Source organism: Solanum stenotomum, chromosome 6, assembly GCF_019186545.1.
Source record: "Solanum stenotomum isolate F172 chromosome 6, ASM1918654v1, whole genome shotgun sequence".
Classification (NCBI taxonomy): Eukaryota; Viridiplantae; Streptophyta; class Magnoliopsida; order Solanales; family Solanaceae; genus Solanum; species Solanum stenotomum.
Window position 1 is genome coordinate 59589993 of NC_064287.1, and position 13585 is coordinate 59603577.

A 13585-nucleotide genomic window follows, 5' to 3' on the forward strand; every position below is an offset into this window, starting at 1 on the left:
CTTTGAAATTTAACGGGTCAGGTCGGGCTAGCCCATTTTTTGTGTGGGCCAGAAAATGGTCGGCCCAGACCACAAGTACATGGGCTACGGGCTTGTCGAGCCAGCCCTCTTTACGTAAAAATATATTTTTAATAATCTTTTAAAATATAATTTAAAAATATTATCATAAATATCAACAAGAATATTACATGGTGTTAGTGTTACTACTTGTTAATCAAACCACAAATAAAATTATCATTATAATATTTATTAAGTTTGATTTCAAGTAAAAACATAAATAGCTAACTAAAAATATAAATCAAATTGTTTTCCAATGATCATAATAAAACACAAAAAACTATGACAATATTCCATAGGCTACAGCCTATGTACTGATTCCTAGAAATTTTAGGGAATTTTTATTTTACGTAATATATATTTTATAAACATTAATTTGTATTTAAATTGTAATATTTCAAACTTTAAACTGATTTTGAGTCTAGACTTTTGTTATTTTTAATACTTTATTTTATTTTTTAATTAATTTTATTTGACCCACAGGCCGGCCCTATCCATATTTCTCAAGCCCCACAAATCGGCAAGCTTATTCAGGTTGGGCTAAAAAGCCCTTTTTCTTAAATGGGCTCCAAAAATTATAGCGTAGACCTATCAAATCCCGAGTTAGGCCAGGCTGGCCCAACGGGCCTAGCCCATATTGACGGCTCTATTTCTACCTCATAACTTCTTCATTTACTTTGTTATTTATGGCAAATTCATCTTTTAAAATACTAATTAATTTATTTGTTACTATGTTTTTTCTGCATAATATTTCAAAGACAAAATATTTTGCGTGTAGAGTGAAAAAATATTGTATATTGGAAAATTATGGTTTTTTTTTTAAAAAAAGTGTTATTATATTTGAAAATTATATAAATAATACTATAAATCATAAAAATTAACAACTTAAATATTTAAAAGCTATATAAAAAAAAATTGATTGACTCTCGAAATATATACCACATAAAATAGGTTAGATGATAAACACATATTGTTTGAAATTGACGTAAAAAGAATTATAAATCACAATAATTAATAATTTTTTTAAAAAAAGATACATATAAAAAATCACTTGACTCTAAAAAAAATATATAATAATGCCACATAAATTGAGACATGGGAAGTATAAATATTATTTAAAAATTACGTTTAAAATGTACTATAAATTAAAATAATTAACAATTTAATATATTTAAAAGACATATAAGGAAATGGTTAATTTTTGAAATTCTATATATGTCACATAAACTGGAACAAAGAGAGTAATATATATTATTTTTAAAATAATGTAAAAAAGTAGTACTAACAACTTAAGATATTTTTAAAAGGACAAATTACAGAAATACACACATTTTGTTTCACTTATTTTCATTATGCCCTATTATTTTTAAAAATCTCCAAAATCCATTATTTCTTTAATGTATCCGAGCCAGTATTTAATGTATCCGAGCTATATATTATGTATTCGAGCTAGTTTTTAATGTATCTGAGCTACATATTAATGTATTCGAGCCAGTATTTAAAGTATCCAGACTAGTTTTTAATGTATCTGAGCTACGTATTAATGTATCCGAGACAATATTTAATTTATCCGAGCTACATATTAATGAATCCGAGCTTCAATTATTGTATTCGATTTTTTTAATTTTTAAGGGATTAATGTAACTTGTTAGGGATAGATTGTAATTTCATATTAAAACTATGGGATTTATGTAATTTATCCATTTTAAAATCATATAAAAATTTGGATAACTTCTCAAGTTCCATGATATCACATAAATTGAAACAAAAAATGAGTAACATATATTAGGCTCATGCTAGCACGATTCCTATATCTAGTAATTTAAGAGACAAACTTGAATTATGTTTCAAAAAAAGGGTCCGTTTGATCATGCGATATGAAATCATGAGATGGAGTTGAAGTTTTGTTTCAACATGCGATTTGAAGTTTTTGTGTTGTATATTTTCTCATAAAAATAAGAATCTCATAAGTTGTAAAACTATTAAAATAGTCTCAGTTATTTATTTATTTATTTATTTTTCCAGTTATTTATTCAATCTTACCAAATAAACAAAAAATTATAAAATCGCATAATAAATTATTACAAAGTCATTGTGGTCGGTATTGTTCACTCAATATTGATGAAAAATTATTTTTTTATTAAACATTATAGTAGTAGTAATAAATTTAGTTGACAAATAAATTTCATAAAAATAATGAATTTGATGAATATAACTGATAAAATAAAAATTGATTTAAAGTAATACTAAATTTTATGTTGCTGAGAATAATAAATTTTTAAAAAAATGATATGATTATAAATTTTATTTACATATGAAATAAATGGCTAGTAGACAAAAATGTAGGTTGTTTTAACAAAATATAACAATTTCATATCGTAATATTATATTGCATGACCAAACAGTAAACACCTGCAAAGTCTGTTATCAACTTTTGTTCGAGACATATAACTTCTTATGCATAAAATTGATTTGGTTTCAACTTTCAACATTTGAATCAAAATTTCATATTTTATCAATGAATGAGATCTAATATCAATGTATCAATTTAGGGCCTGTTTTGGACATGATTTCAAATAGTGATTTGCAACTAGATTGGTTTGAAGTTAAAATTGTATATTTTTCTCATAAACATGAAAATCCCACAATTTGTGAAAATTGTCAAAACTTGTCCAACTCTTATACAATCTTCCTAAACGAGTAAATTATAGTTCATAAACAAGGTATCTGTGTCGCGAAGCATTACATGTGTTAAGAGTCAGGTCCAAGTACTAGGTATGGCCTGGAAAAAATATAAAACTCAGCTGTAGATTTTCCAGATGCCAGTTCTATAACCTAAAGACATGATTGCCATCTCCCACAACATGTTTGGGATGCTTAACAGATTGACTTTTGATCCCGGTATTTCTGTCCAATTAACGGATATCTCATTCATTGAAACCCGAAACCATTTGCATAGGTAGACTAGTTCGACATCAAAACACCACCTGTGAAAAAGGATTCTCAGTAAGTTCCTGTTGTCCAAAGTAAGAGATCTCGAGGAAAGGCAAAAAAATGTGACGATGACAGTTGCAGACAGCATTATGAGACAAATAACTAGGCGTACAGACAAAGAGAGATCAGGAGAGAACCCTGATGGAGTTTTTCAACTAATGTTTGTAGAAGGTGGCTTCCCAATGGCATTGCATATAGGGAAACAATGCAAATGAAATATCAGGACATTGAAGTTGTCGTTCTCCATGAAGACACAAAGAGAAAATAGACGAATTTCTCAAGAGATCCCAATATTGAATCTAGTTTTCACAACCATTACGAAGTAGTAGAACTTTGGAAACAGCATATAGAGAAGAGACTACACTCAAACTACCACATGATTCTTCTCCAGAAGGATGAGTAAGTGAATTTAAAGGGGGGAAAATTATACTAAATTAAATCTATGGACAAACATTGTGATGAAAGAAAATTATAAAGACAATCCCTATAAAGGTATCGGGAATTCAATGGCTTTGTAGAAGGTCTGATAAATGGACAAACAGCTTTCTATGCAAGTTCAGCAGAAACTTGATTCAACCAGGAAAAAATACGCTAGAAGAATGCATTTTCTTAAGCAAAAAAACTTCTACGAGTTAAAAGGAGATAGCATATAAAGAACTGACTACACTCTAACTACCACATGATTCTCCTCCAGAAGGATGGGCAAGTGAATTTAGAGGGGGGGGATTATACTAAATTAAATATATGGAACAACATTGTCATGAAAAAGAATTATAAAGACAATCCCCATAAATGTATCGGGGATTCAATGACTTTGTAGAAGGTCTAATAAATGGACAAGCAACCTTCTATGCAAGTTCAGCAAAAAATTGATTCAACCAGGAAAAGATACACTTGAAGAATGCATATTCTTAAGGAAAATGCTCCTAAAAAGACTATGTAGGCGCAAGACAAATAAAACATCTGTGAAAATATAGATCCTGTTAAATGAAGTGGAAGGGAAGAGGAGGTGCTTGAACAAATACCTTTTCAAGCGGATATTTAGAAAAAGTTTCCTGGCAGCAGATCTGGTGAACATCTTGAATCCACACTGCATAAACCAAGCAATTTTCAATCAAGTAAAAGTAAAAGACCTAGCTGAGACTTCTATACAGGAACTCAATCCAGACGAGAGATTTGAGCTACTCTATAGATTACAAGATTACCTGAGTATCACGAATTCCACTACCAGCAGCCAAGAGAACCACAATATGGAAACCTTTCATCAGGAAATTGCGATACCATTTTCTCTGAAACATGGCACAGATATTAAAACCATAAGGAGGTTCCAGGATATACACAGAACTAAGAAGGAATACTTCAACATATACACAACAAACAAGAGCAGTCAAAACTAAACTGTTGCTAGAGCCTTCTCCTCAAGGTGAGCACGTGAACCAAATACAGCTGCCGGTACATCTGATATTCTTATAGTTGAATCTCTACCAGCAGAATCTTCAGATTGTTGTCCCTTTTTAGCAACTGCATGAATCTGGCTGGGAAATAATTAACTACAAAGAAAATAGCCATAATTTCCACTAACAAAGAGTTTGATGGGTGCAATTAAAGATGCGTGAAATCAGCAGTGAAGGGCCACAAACCTGGTTTTCAAGCTTTTCCATATCATCTATTCTGGTTGCTCCATCAGCATCAAGCATTAAAAGCAGTTCACCACGTGAGTGAAGCATTCCCTGTTTTTACAATGCTTTCGCAGAAGCAAATGGCTTTAATCAATTGCCAAAGAGTAAAATTGAATTCGTAAACACATAATACAGAGGAGGACTTTCTGAATTAGTTCATCGGATATTGAGTTTGGACTCACTTTCCTTATAGCTTCCCCTTTCCCGTGGTTTTTCCCGAGAAGGATGACTCGCACGTTGTCTACAGAGTGTCTCTTAACAAATTCAAAAGCCACTCTTTTTGTTCCATCAGCACTCCCATCATCAACAATAATAACCTATTCAAGAATCAATTAGAATGTAGAAAGGCATAAATTCCATCTCCAGGTTTTACCAAAATAAACAACAGCAATAGCGAGGATTATTCATAGGAAAACCAAGTTTTTGAAGTCCTGAGTTCCAACTTTTATGCATTTCCCAGTGATCTTTATACACTTCATGTCATGTCTATGGTGAAACATTCATCTCTATTTCAGATTTTTATAGCTTTACCTACTCATCAATAATACCAATATAACTTGAACTGCTCGACTAGGGTTAACGAGCATGAGCTGACAATCAGGCACTGTACTCTATCCTTCTTCCTTCAAAACCCAACTCACACTCCTTTCTGCTCACCACTCTTCGATAAATAAAATGATGGAAAGATATAAAGTACAAACAACACAAAACAAAGACCGTATTTTTCTTCTGCATCCTGTCTTTTTGGTTAGCAGGCAGGCAGGCTCAAATTGCTAGAAGAAGATGAGAATTCCCACACACACCCACACAAAAGAAGATAGCACAACCACCAGACCCTAACAGTGTAGAGTATTTATCCCACTTTTTTCTGTTAAGGAAAGAAACTCTTTAGGCTAAGCACTGGAGACGATGAGTAGTTGGCACGCAAGGGTGGATAAGAAGTGTGACAAACTAGCACTAGTGGTCAAAGTAAGAAGTCATTCGAGGAAGAACCCACAGAAAGCGTTTCAGCAAACAGTAATCATGTGGCCAAAGTTCCCAAGGCTTAGTGAAGTAGAAATCATTAGCTGCCAATATAAAAGGCACAGTAGCAGACATTCATTTCCAGTAATGAACAGACATTTATTTCCAGTAGCAGGAAACTTATAATTTGTTGAATCATTTATTATTTATTTATTTTGATAGGTTTATTTGTTGATCCATTTAATGAAATCATGGTGTTCACTACCTGTGTATTCTTAAAACAGTGTTCTCTACCTGTGACTTTTTTTCGGTGCTTCATCTTATACTAAAAGGGAATCAGAAATACAGTCTTTCATTGGATAACCTGAATCTCAAGAACTAAAAAACTGGAATCTTATTATCTCTAGGAAAAATGTAGCAAATCCATGTAATAACAACATAACAATTCTAGATTGAAAATATCAATGCCACCAGGGATAGTTTGTCCAATTAGAAATATTAGCAGCTAACATACCGTGAAAGATCAGCCCTGAAAAATTGTCATAAAGTCTACATGAACTGGACTGTATTATTGTATATTCGTAGCTTTAAACAATCGTCTTCTCTAGTCAGCTTCCTTATGAGATTATAGGGAGAGAATTTATTTTTCTCAGATTTAAATGCGGGAGGGGTAGTATGGGTCTTAACTTTGAAAATTCAAACTAAAGGAAACGAATACATATTACATCTTAATTCATACCTCATATGTAAATGTGCTGTCATTGGCTGCACGTCGTTGAAGATAACTGCAAATTTCGAACCCAAAATTTTTAAAGAAGATCATGGAATCAGACAATGTAAACAGTAGAGATAGAAGATCAACTTTGATTCACTTACTTCAAAGTTTCTTCAAGGGCTCCAGGAAGCCTGTGCTCTTCATTGTATGCAGGTATAATCAAGGATATGTACTTCTCAGCAGGATCAAATATATGAGGACAACGAACCTGAATTATATGCTCAAAAGGTTAACTCAAAGAGCAACTGAAGTATAGATATAACGTCACACCATCAAGGAGTTTCAAGATAGTAAGTGACTCCAAGACTAATATCAACGGCTAGAGATTGTTTCTCAGTCCAATAAAAAATCCAATAGTAAACAACATATCACATATGTACTGCTCGCGTAAACAATCAAAACAATAAAGACACAAACTTTCTACTCTTTTTTTTCAGGGGAAACGTAACAAGAGTAAAAATTTCAACTTTTGGAGGTGGGTTTGTACGTACCGGCTTAAATGAAGTCGGATCTTCAAAAACAGGAGGAGCTTCCACATGCCTGCAAAGTACAAAATCAAAATCAAAAAATTCATACAACAATATTTCAGAAAAAATGCAAAATAGAGAATTTTTACTAAAAGGAGTTCTTATAAACATACATGTGCTCAAAGAATTCAAAGTACAAAATCCAAATCGAAAATTCATACACCAAAAATCCAGAAAAAATGAAAAATAGAGCTTTCTGCTAAAAGGGGTTATTATAAACACACATATGATTCAATCTTCTTCAGAATTTCCGAATTTAAAGCACAAAATCAAAATCGAAAATCCATACACGAACATTTCAGAAGAACTGCAAATAGGGTTTTGTTTTTTGTTAAAAGGGGTTATTGTAAATACATACGTATGATTGAATCTTCTTCTGAATGTTTCGAATACAATTGCAGCAGCTAAGCCAAATGCAAGAACAATAGCTGCGATCAGTAGTAACTCCAAAATCGCCCAAATTGATTCCATTTTTTTAGGGTTAAATCGAACAAATTGAGTGAAGATCGAGGTGAACAGATTTCTGTAAAAAAGTGACCCGACTGACCCGAGGTCAACAAGTTTACCACTATAAAATTGAGTTCAGTACACATAATATTTTGCGTTAATAAATTTTTAATCTAATTACACTCAAGGGGGTAACTTAAAATTACAAAATCAATCATAAGTTGATCATCTATAATTTATAATCTATAGTTTATAAGAATTTTTAATTACATCAAATTGTTTATAATGTTTTTTTGTTTAGTGTTCGAAAAACTCTTTTTAAAATATATTTTTTAATTATTCTTTCATGTTATTGTTGTATTACAATTTCATTATGAAAAAAGAAAACTAAATTTATATTTGTTTATAAATATTTTCAAGGACGTTTTTATCATTTTAATAGAAAATTATTTATCTTTTTTTTTTGCGAAGCACATATTTTATTTGATCAACTTTTTAAAAATATTGTCGATAAGAAAATATGTTTTCAAATACAGGAAGATTAACTTTTCCAGTGAAAGAGTAAAAACACATTATATAGGTGAAGTTTAATACTGGATGTTTTTTTTAACCTTACAACACATTCTACCTTAGCATAAAGGATATATATGTTCTAGTTTTTGGACAACAGGGACACCAATGTCCCAAAAGTATGACGAAATTGCATACCATTTACGATAGTTCGGGGATATATTTGTCATTTTCCCCTTAATCTTCCATTGCTTCTTCTTTTTTTTTGGTTTCCCACCCGATGTCCGAAGCCCACATTGGAGTTCCGACTAAATTCGAATTGCGCTCTGCAGGGCCCATTCGGGGGTGGCGCTCCCATTGCTTCTTTTAATCCGCCTGAACAAGCTCCCCAATTGGACACAAGAATGTTTGAATCAAATGTTGTATAATCATAATACTTGTCGACACCATATCAACAACAAAGCCCGTCTAGCTCAGTTGGTAGAGCGCAAGGCTCTTAACCTTGTGGTCGTGGGTTCGAGCCCCACGGTGGGCGTGTTTAACTTTTTTTTTTCTGTAAGTTGAAGCCCATTTATGTTTTTTTCCAGGCCTTCTATCTTATAGGCCCAAAAAAAACAGATTTTTTTGGAGTTTGGGCTTATATGTTTTCTTCTCGGGTCATTTGCACTTCGCGGAACATACGCATATATTTTCATTTCATAATATTACATAATTTATTCATTTATGTTGAAATTGTGTTAACTATTCCATTCACCGTTGTGTTGAACCAAAATTACAATTTCTTCTTCCTTGTCAGAAATTTAGATTTGGTTAATATGAGCAATTTTCAGTTTGAGGAAAAAAAAAATATAATCTTGTAGTAAATAGTCGTTTGCTTGATTTGTAGATGGAAGAGATCACCGATGTATTAGAATTCTTATGAAAGGTAGTTATTGTTAGCTTAAATAAAAGAACTGTAGAGTTTGTGGTGCCTTGAATCTCTACTATATCTTACGCACGATCTATTCAGAATGTAAAACGACTATAGAAATAAATATTAAATATGTCATAATTGTTATTCACTAAATACGGTCATATATGTATGTAATTATTTATACAAAAGTGTCTACTTATGTGTTTTCCTACACTCTTAGAAAACTAATGCTCTGTTAGATATAATCTCAATCGCTAAGAGCGAAAACTAAAGACCAATTTATTTGAAATACTATATTTTAAATATTTTTTTCTCCTTTTTTTTTCTTATATATTTATTAAATATTAGATTAATCTTTCTTATCTAACTCTGTTAATGAGATATTGCACCTCATTAGCTACTAGGAGTCGGATATATAAATCATCATGATATGTTTCATTTCATTTGTAGTTATTTCTTTCGATAATAATACACAATTGATTTTCAATATAAATTGATTAGTTTTACGTTGATTGTCTTAGCTTTAATACTCTAATGGTTGTTAAAATCATTAGTTATCAAGTATAAATAATATTAATTTTGGTATTTAAAAACAAAATTATATGCTTTAGTCAATTATATATGGATGAAAGTTTACCAACCTATAGTAAACAAATCACAGGTGCACCAGACAATGTGATCTAAGCATTAGCCTTTTTATACTTGTTTTTCTAGCTTTTGCGGTTGGAAGTTAGAACTACCTTATATTAATTTATTTATAATATATAGATTGAAATTGGGACAAATAAATGAATAAAATAAGTCTGTTTAAAATCTATAACATATAAGGTCATTTATTTGGAAGGAGTCTTGAAGTAACGGTAAATTATTTACGTGTAATTATACGTTATGAGTTTGAGTCGTAGAATCAATTGTTAATGTTTTTGCATCAAGGTAGACTATCTACATTACATTCCTTTAAAGTTCAACCCTTTCTGAATCCATGTGAATGTAGGGTGCTTCATGCATCGATCTACCTTCTTCTTCATTTTTTAAAGATCATCGATTATTTATCGAAAACACTCTCTGCCCTTATTTGTGTATATCTTGTTATTTTTATATATCACACTTGTGAAGTTACACGGGATATGTTGTTATTGTTTTTGTGTCATCCATTATTTATTTCTTATAGTAGCATTCTTTGATCTCACCTAATGCAAACTCAAATTTCTTTGATCTAACCTGATGCAAACTCAAATTAATCGAATTTCAATATGAATATTGAACACCAATAACAAATCAAAAAAGTAGATTTTTGATCCCTTGTGGAGTCCCACCCCTATGAAACATCCCAATTCATATACAACTAACAAAAAAAAGTTGGTTTCTATTGGAGGGACCTTCTCAAGAAATGATTAAAGATAAAGGTAGCTAGAGTGAACAATTGAAAATAAAAATTAAAAAATTGAAGTTGTGAACTTTTAAAATTAATTTTCTATCTTTTCACTTTAGTGTTTTGTGGGTACAACATAAAGTTATGAAGAGTTGGCATATGTTGGCCTTTGTACATGATTCATTATCTCCTTCTAGCCAACTTTTCCTCACTATCTAATTATTCATTATCATCATCAAGGTCACATCCTTTTCATCAATCCATTACTTGGTGTTTTTATATTTTATTCTAATAGTTATAAAATAAGGTAACAATGTGGGTAGAGATGACAAAATCATTTTTTTAGTGATTTACATAATTTGTTTAGGTTTAAACTGTTGGATTATGATATGTTTGTTGACTTAATCCTCTAAGTTGAATTTGAAATGACCTAATAAATTATTAGGTCAAAATATATCAAAATAATGTAACTCAACTGATCAAAGTGATTACATTAGTACACTTATTCTTCAAAGAAGCAAAATAAAGGGGTTGAGGAGTTTGGTTGGGTCATATTAGGCGAGTTGAGTTATGACATATCATTTAATCGATTCAACCAATCTTGGACGGGCTGGATCATGATTTGTTTGTTGGTTTGACTGTAAAAATTAGGTGGCATGGCTAAAAGTTGAGTCGGCAATCTAAGTTTATCTTTTGTTTTAAATGTAATTAGAGGATTTTCACTTTTTAATACGAAAATACAAATTAAGTAAAGATATACCTAACTAAAATACGGTTTGAAACTTCGACAAATAAAATTTCACCACAATATATTGGAGTTTCGAAGCTTTAACAAGTGAAATTCCACCGCAATATGTTGGAGTTCATAAATTTATTGGAGTTTCAAACTCCCTTTACCATTTCAAACTCTAGAAACAACTCATTGAGTTCAATCTCCAGTAAAAAAATCTATTTTAATTAAAAATATATTTGGTGAATTCTATACTACTCACTAAATAGTTTTAAAACACTGTCTAAAACTTAATTAAAGATCCAAAAATTAATTACTTGTCAATTTATCTCATATTGACATATTTTAATTCGTTCAAATTTGATTCAATCAATCATTTGCCACCTCTAAATTTTGGGGAAATAACCATGTGGAGATGTGTTTACTACTATGCCCTACTTCTTTGATGTAGATATTACATAACTACATATTAATAACACTATATATATAGTTGCCTTCAACATAGGCAATTTTTCCACCAACTAAAAGATTGTAATAAGGGAAACTGCATGGGACATGCAAGCACGAAATAGTTATTGAAGAAAGAGAACAATTGGCTTATAAAAATATGTCGGTCCAGCAGATTGCTTTCGCCGTTGATATTTTTTTCGTTGTTGATATTCTTTTTTATTTCTATGTATTTCACCATTGTATTAGAAATTCTCTCTACCTCTACCGTACTCCATCTTGGTAGAATTCACCATCGTATGCTTGATCGGCACTTACTAGCAATTCCAACTTATTTATTTTAAATTTTTATTAAAAAAAATGACTCTCTTCAATCCATTTTAGTCATCACGTTTATTAAATTTAGTTGATCCAAAATAACTATTATTTTAGAAAATTAAGATATAATTAATTATTATTTCCACCAACTTTATCCTTACTCAATAATTATGGTAAAAGGAAAATTGTATTAAATAGAGATCAAAAAATAAATAGGATAATTTAGTCAAATTACTTTTTTACTTTTTTTAAAAAAAGTATAAAAAAAACATGACAAAAAAAATAGACCAGGGGAGGGGAAGTAGTAATAAAAAAATTTCACAAGAACAACCTGAATATTAATCACATGAATCAGAGGAAAGTTCACGTTAATTGAATGACAGAAAGAAAAAAAACAGCAAATTAAATTTTCATAAATTTGGTCTTTGTTCATAAAGTTTAATATATACTCCTATTTAATACCTTATTAAAATTGTTCAAGACATTATTATAAATCAGTAAATTAAATTAATGACAGAATGGCACATTTCTATCATAGTATTTTGTCTCCTTGATGTGCATTAACTTGTGTAGCAAGAAGTCATATTAATAGGCTACTATCTAATAACACTTCAATTTAATTAACCATCTATTCGAAATTGAGGCAGATTTAAAATTTAAAATTTATAAATTTTGATCTTGACTTAATATGTATATAAAATAATTAAGATTATATAAATATATTTATGAATATTTAACAAATATATTGATATATTTATAGAATTTGTGTAGATTAAATATATTTCTGAGTTCATGTGGACTATGAGCAATATATTCGATCCGTCTTTGTTGATGAACGACGTTAAAAATAACTATAGATATTTTTTATGAATAAATATTAATTGGTTATCGTTAAAATGATAATTAAGCAGTTATAGTTTGATCTCGAAAATTACTGAAGAAAACAATATAATATAAAATTCTTGCTCTTTGGGGTGCCTTCAACATTGAAAAACATGTACTAAGTGCATATACGATTCGTTTAGATTATAAACTAGCACAAAAATAAGAAAATGATTTCTAAAATATTTTCTTAAATTTTTTGTGGGAAAGCACATGAAAATGAATTATATAATTTAAGCAAAAAAAAAATTAGAATGTTCAATAATTTAAGCAATTTTGTTCATTCATGAGCTGGATCTTAAAATAGTCAACTTTTTCATATGTGAGGAGAAAATCAAAAATATTAAAAATGACATTAAAGAATCAAAGCAATTGCTTTCATTCTCAATTCTTGAACTCTAACTCTGTCACATTCAATCTATTTATTATATTGTAATAATCTCTATATAATAAAAATAGAGTATAAAAGATTTTCCACAAAAATTAAACAAATCCCTCTTCATATCTATAATATATTTTCAAGTCAACAAAAGAAGAAAAAAAAAACATGAAATGAACTCTTCATCCAATACAAGTACTCCCTCCATTTCAAATAAATTAAATTGTTAGAGGCATTTTTTATTTTTCAAATTAATTTAATTGTTCAATTTTTAAGACTACTTTTAGAATGTTCTTCCAATTTTACCTTTCATTAGTTAGTATTGGAATTAGTTATTAATTAATGTTTAGTTATTTTAATCACAAATTTGACAATAATTAATAAGGGTAAAATTGAAAGTTATGCCTAATTTATGTCTTAATCTTCTTTTCTTAAATGGTGTGAAACACCTCAACAATTCAATTAATTTGAAATGAAGAGACTATTATTAAAGTATAAATAATAAAATTTAACTCAATAATATAATTCAAACTTATAATATTTAAGTTTAAATTCTGAATTGATTTTTATCACAAATTAACTTAGAAAAAAC

The 13585-nt window shown here is 29.9% G+C and overlaps 1 protein-coding gene and 1 non-coding gene across 2 annotated transcripts; one reads left to right on the forward strand and one right to left on the reverse strand.

The window, feature by feature from the left end:
• Positions 1-2656: 2656 nt before the first annotated feature.
• On the reverse strand, positions 2657-7560 carry LOC125867928 (uncharacterized). Its single transcript, XM_049548514.1, has 10 exons — positions 7354-7560; positions 6960-7008; positions 6570-6676; positions 6433-6478; positions 4913-5047; positions 4692-4781; positions 4451-4582; positions 4257-4340; positions 4077-4141; positions 2657-3044 (listed from the first exon to the last, which is right to left on the reverse strand). The coding sequence occupies exons 1-10, from the start codon at positions 7464-7466 to the stop codon at positions 2858-2860; spliced, it is 1008 nt and encodes a 335-aa protein (XP_049404471.1). The 5' UTR covers positions 7467-7560; the 3' UTR covers positions 2657-2857.
• An 854-nt stretch (positions 7561-8414) lies between these two features.
• On the forward strand, positions 8415-8487 carry TRNAK-CUU (transfer RNA lysine (anticodon CUU)). Its single transcript has one exon. It is a non-coding gene; the product is annotated as a tRNA-Lys (tRNA).
• The last annotated feature ends 5098 nt before the right edge of the window (positions 8488-13585 follow it).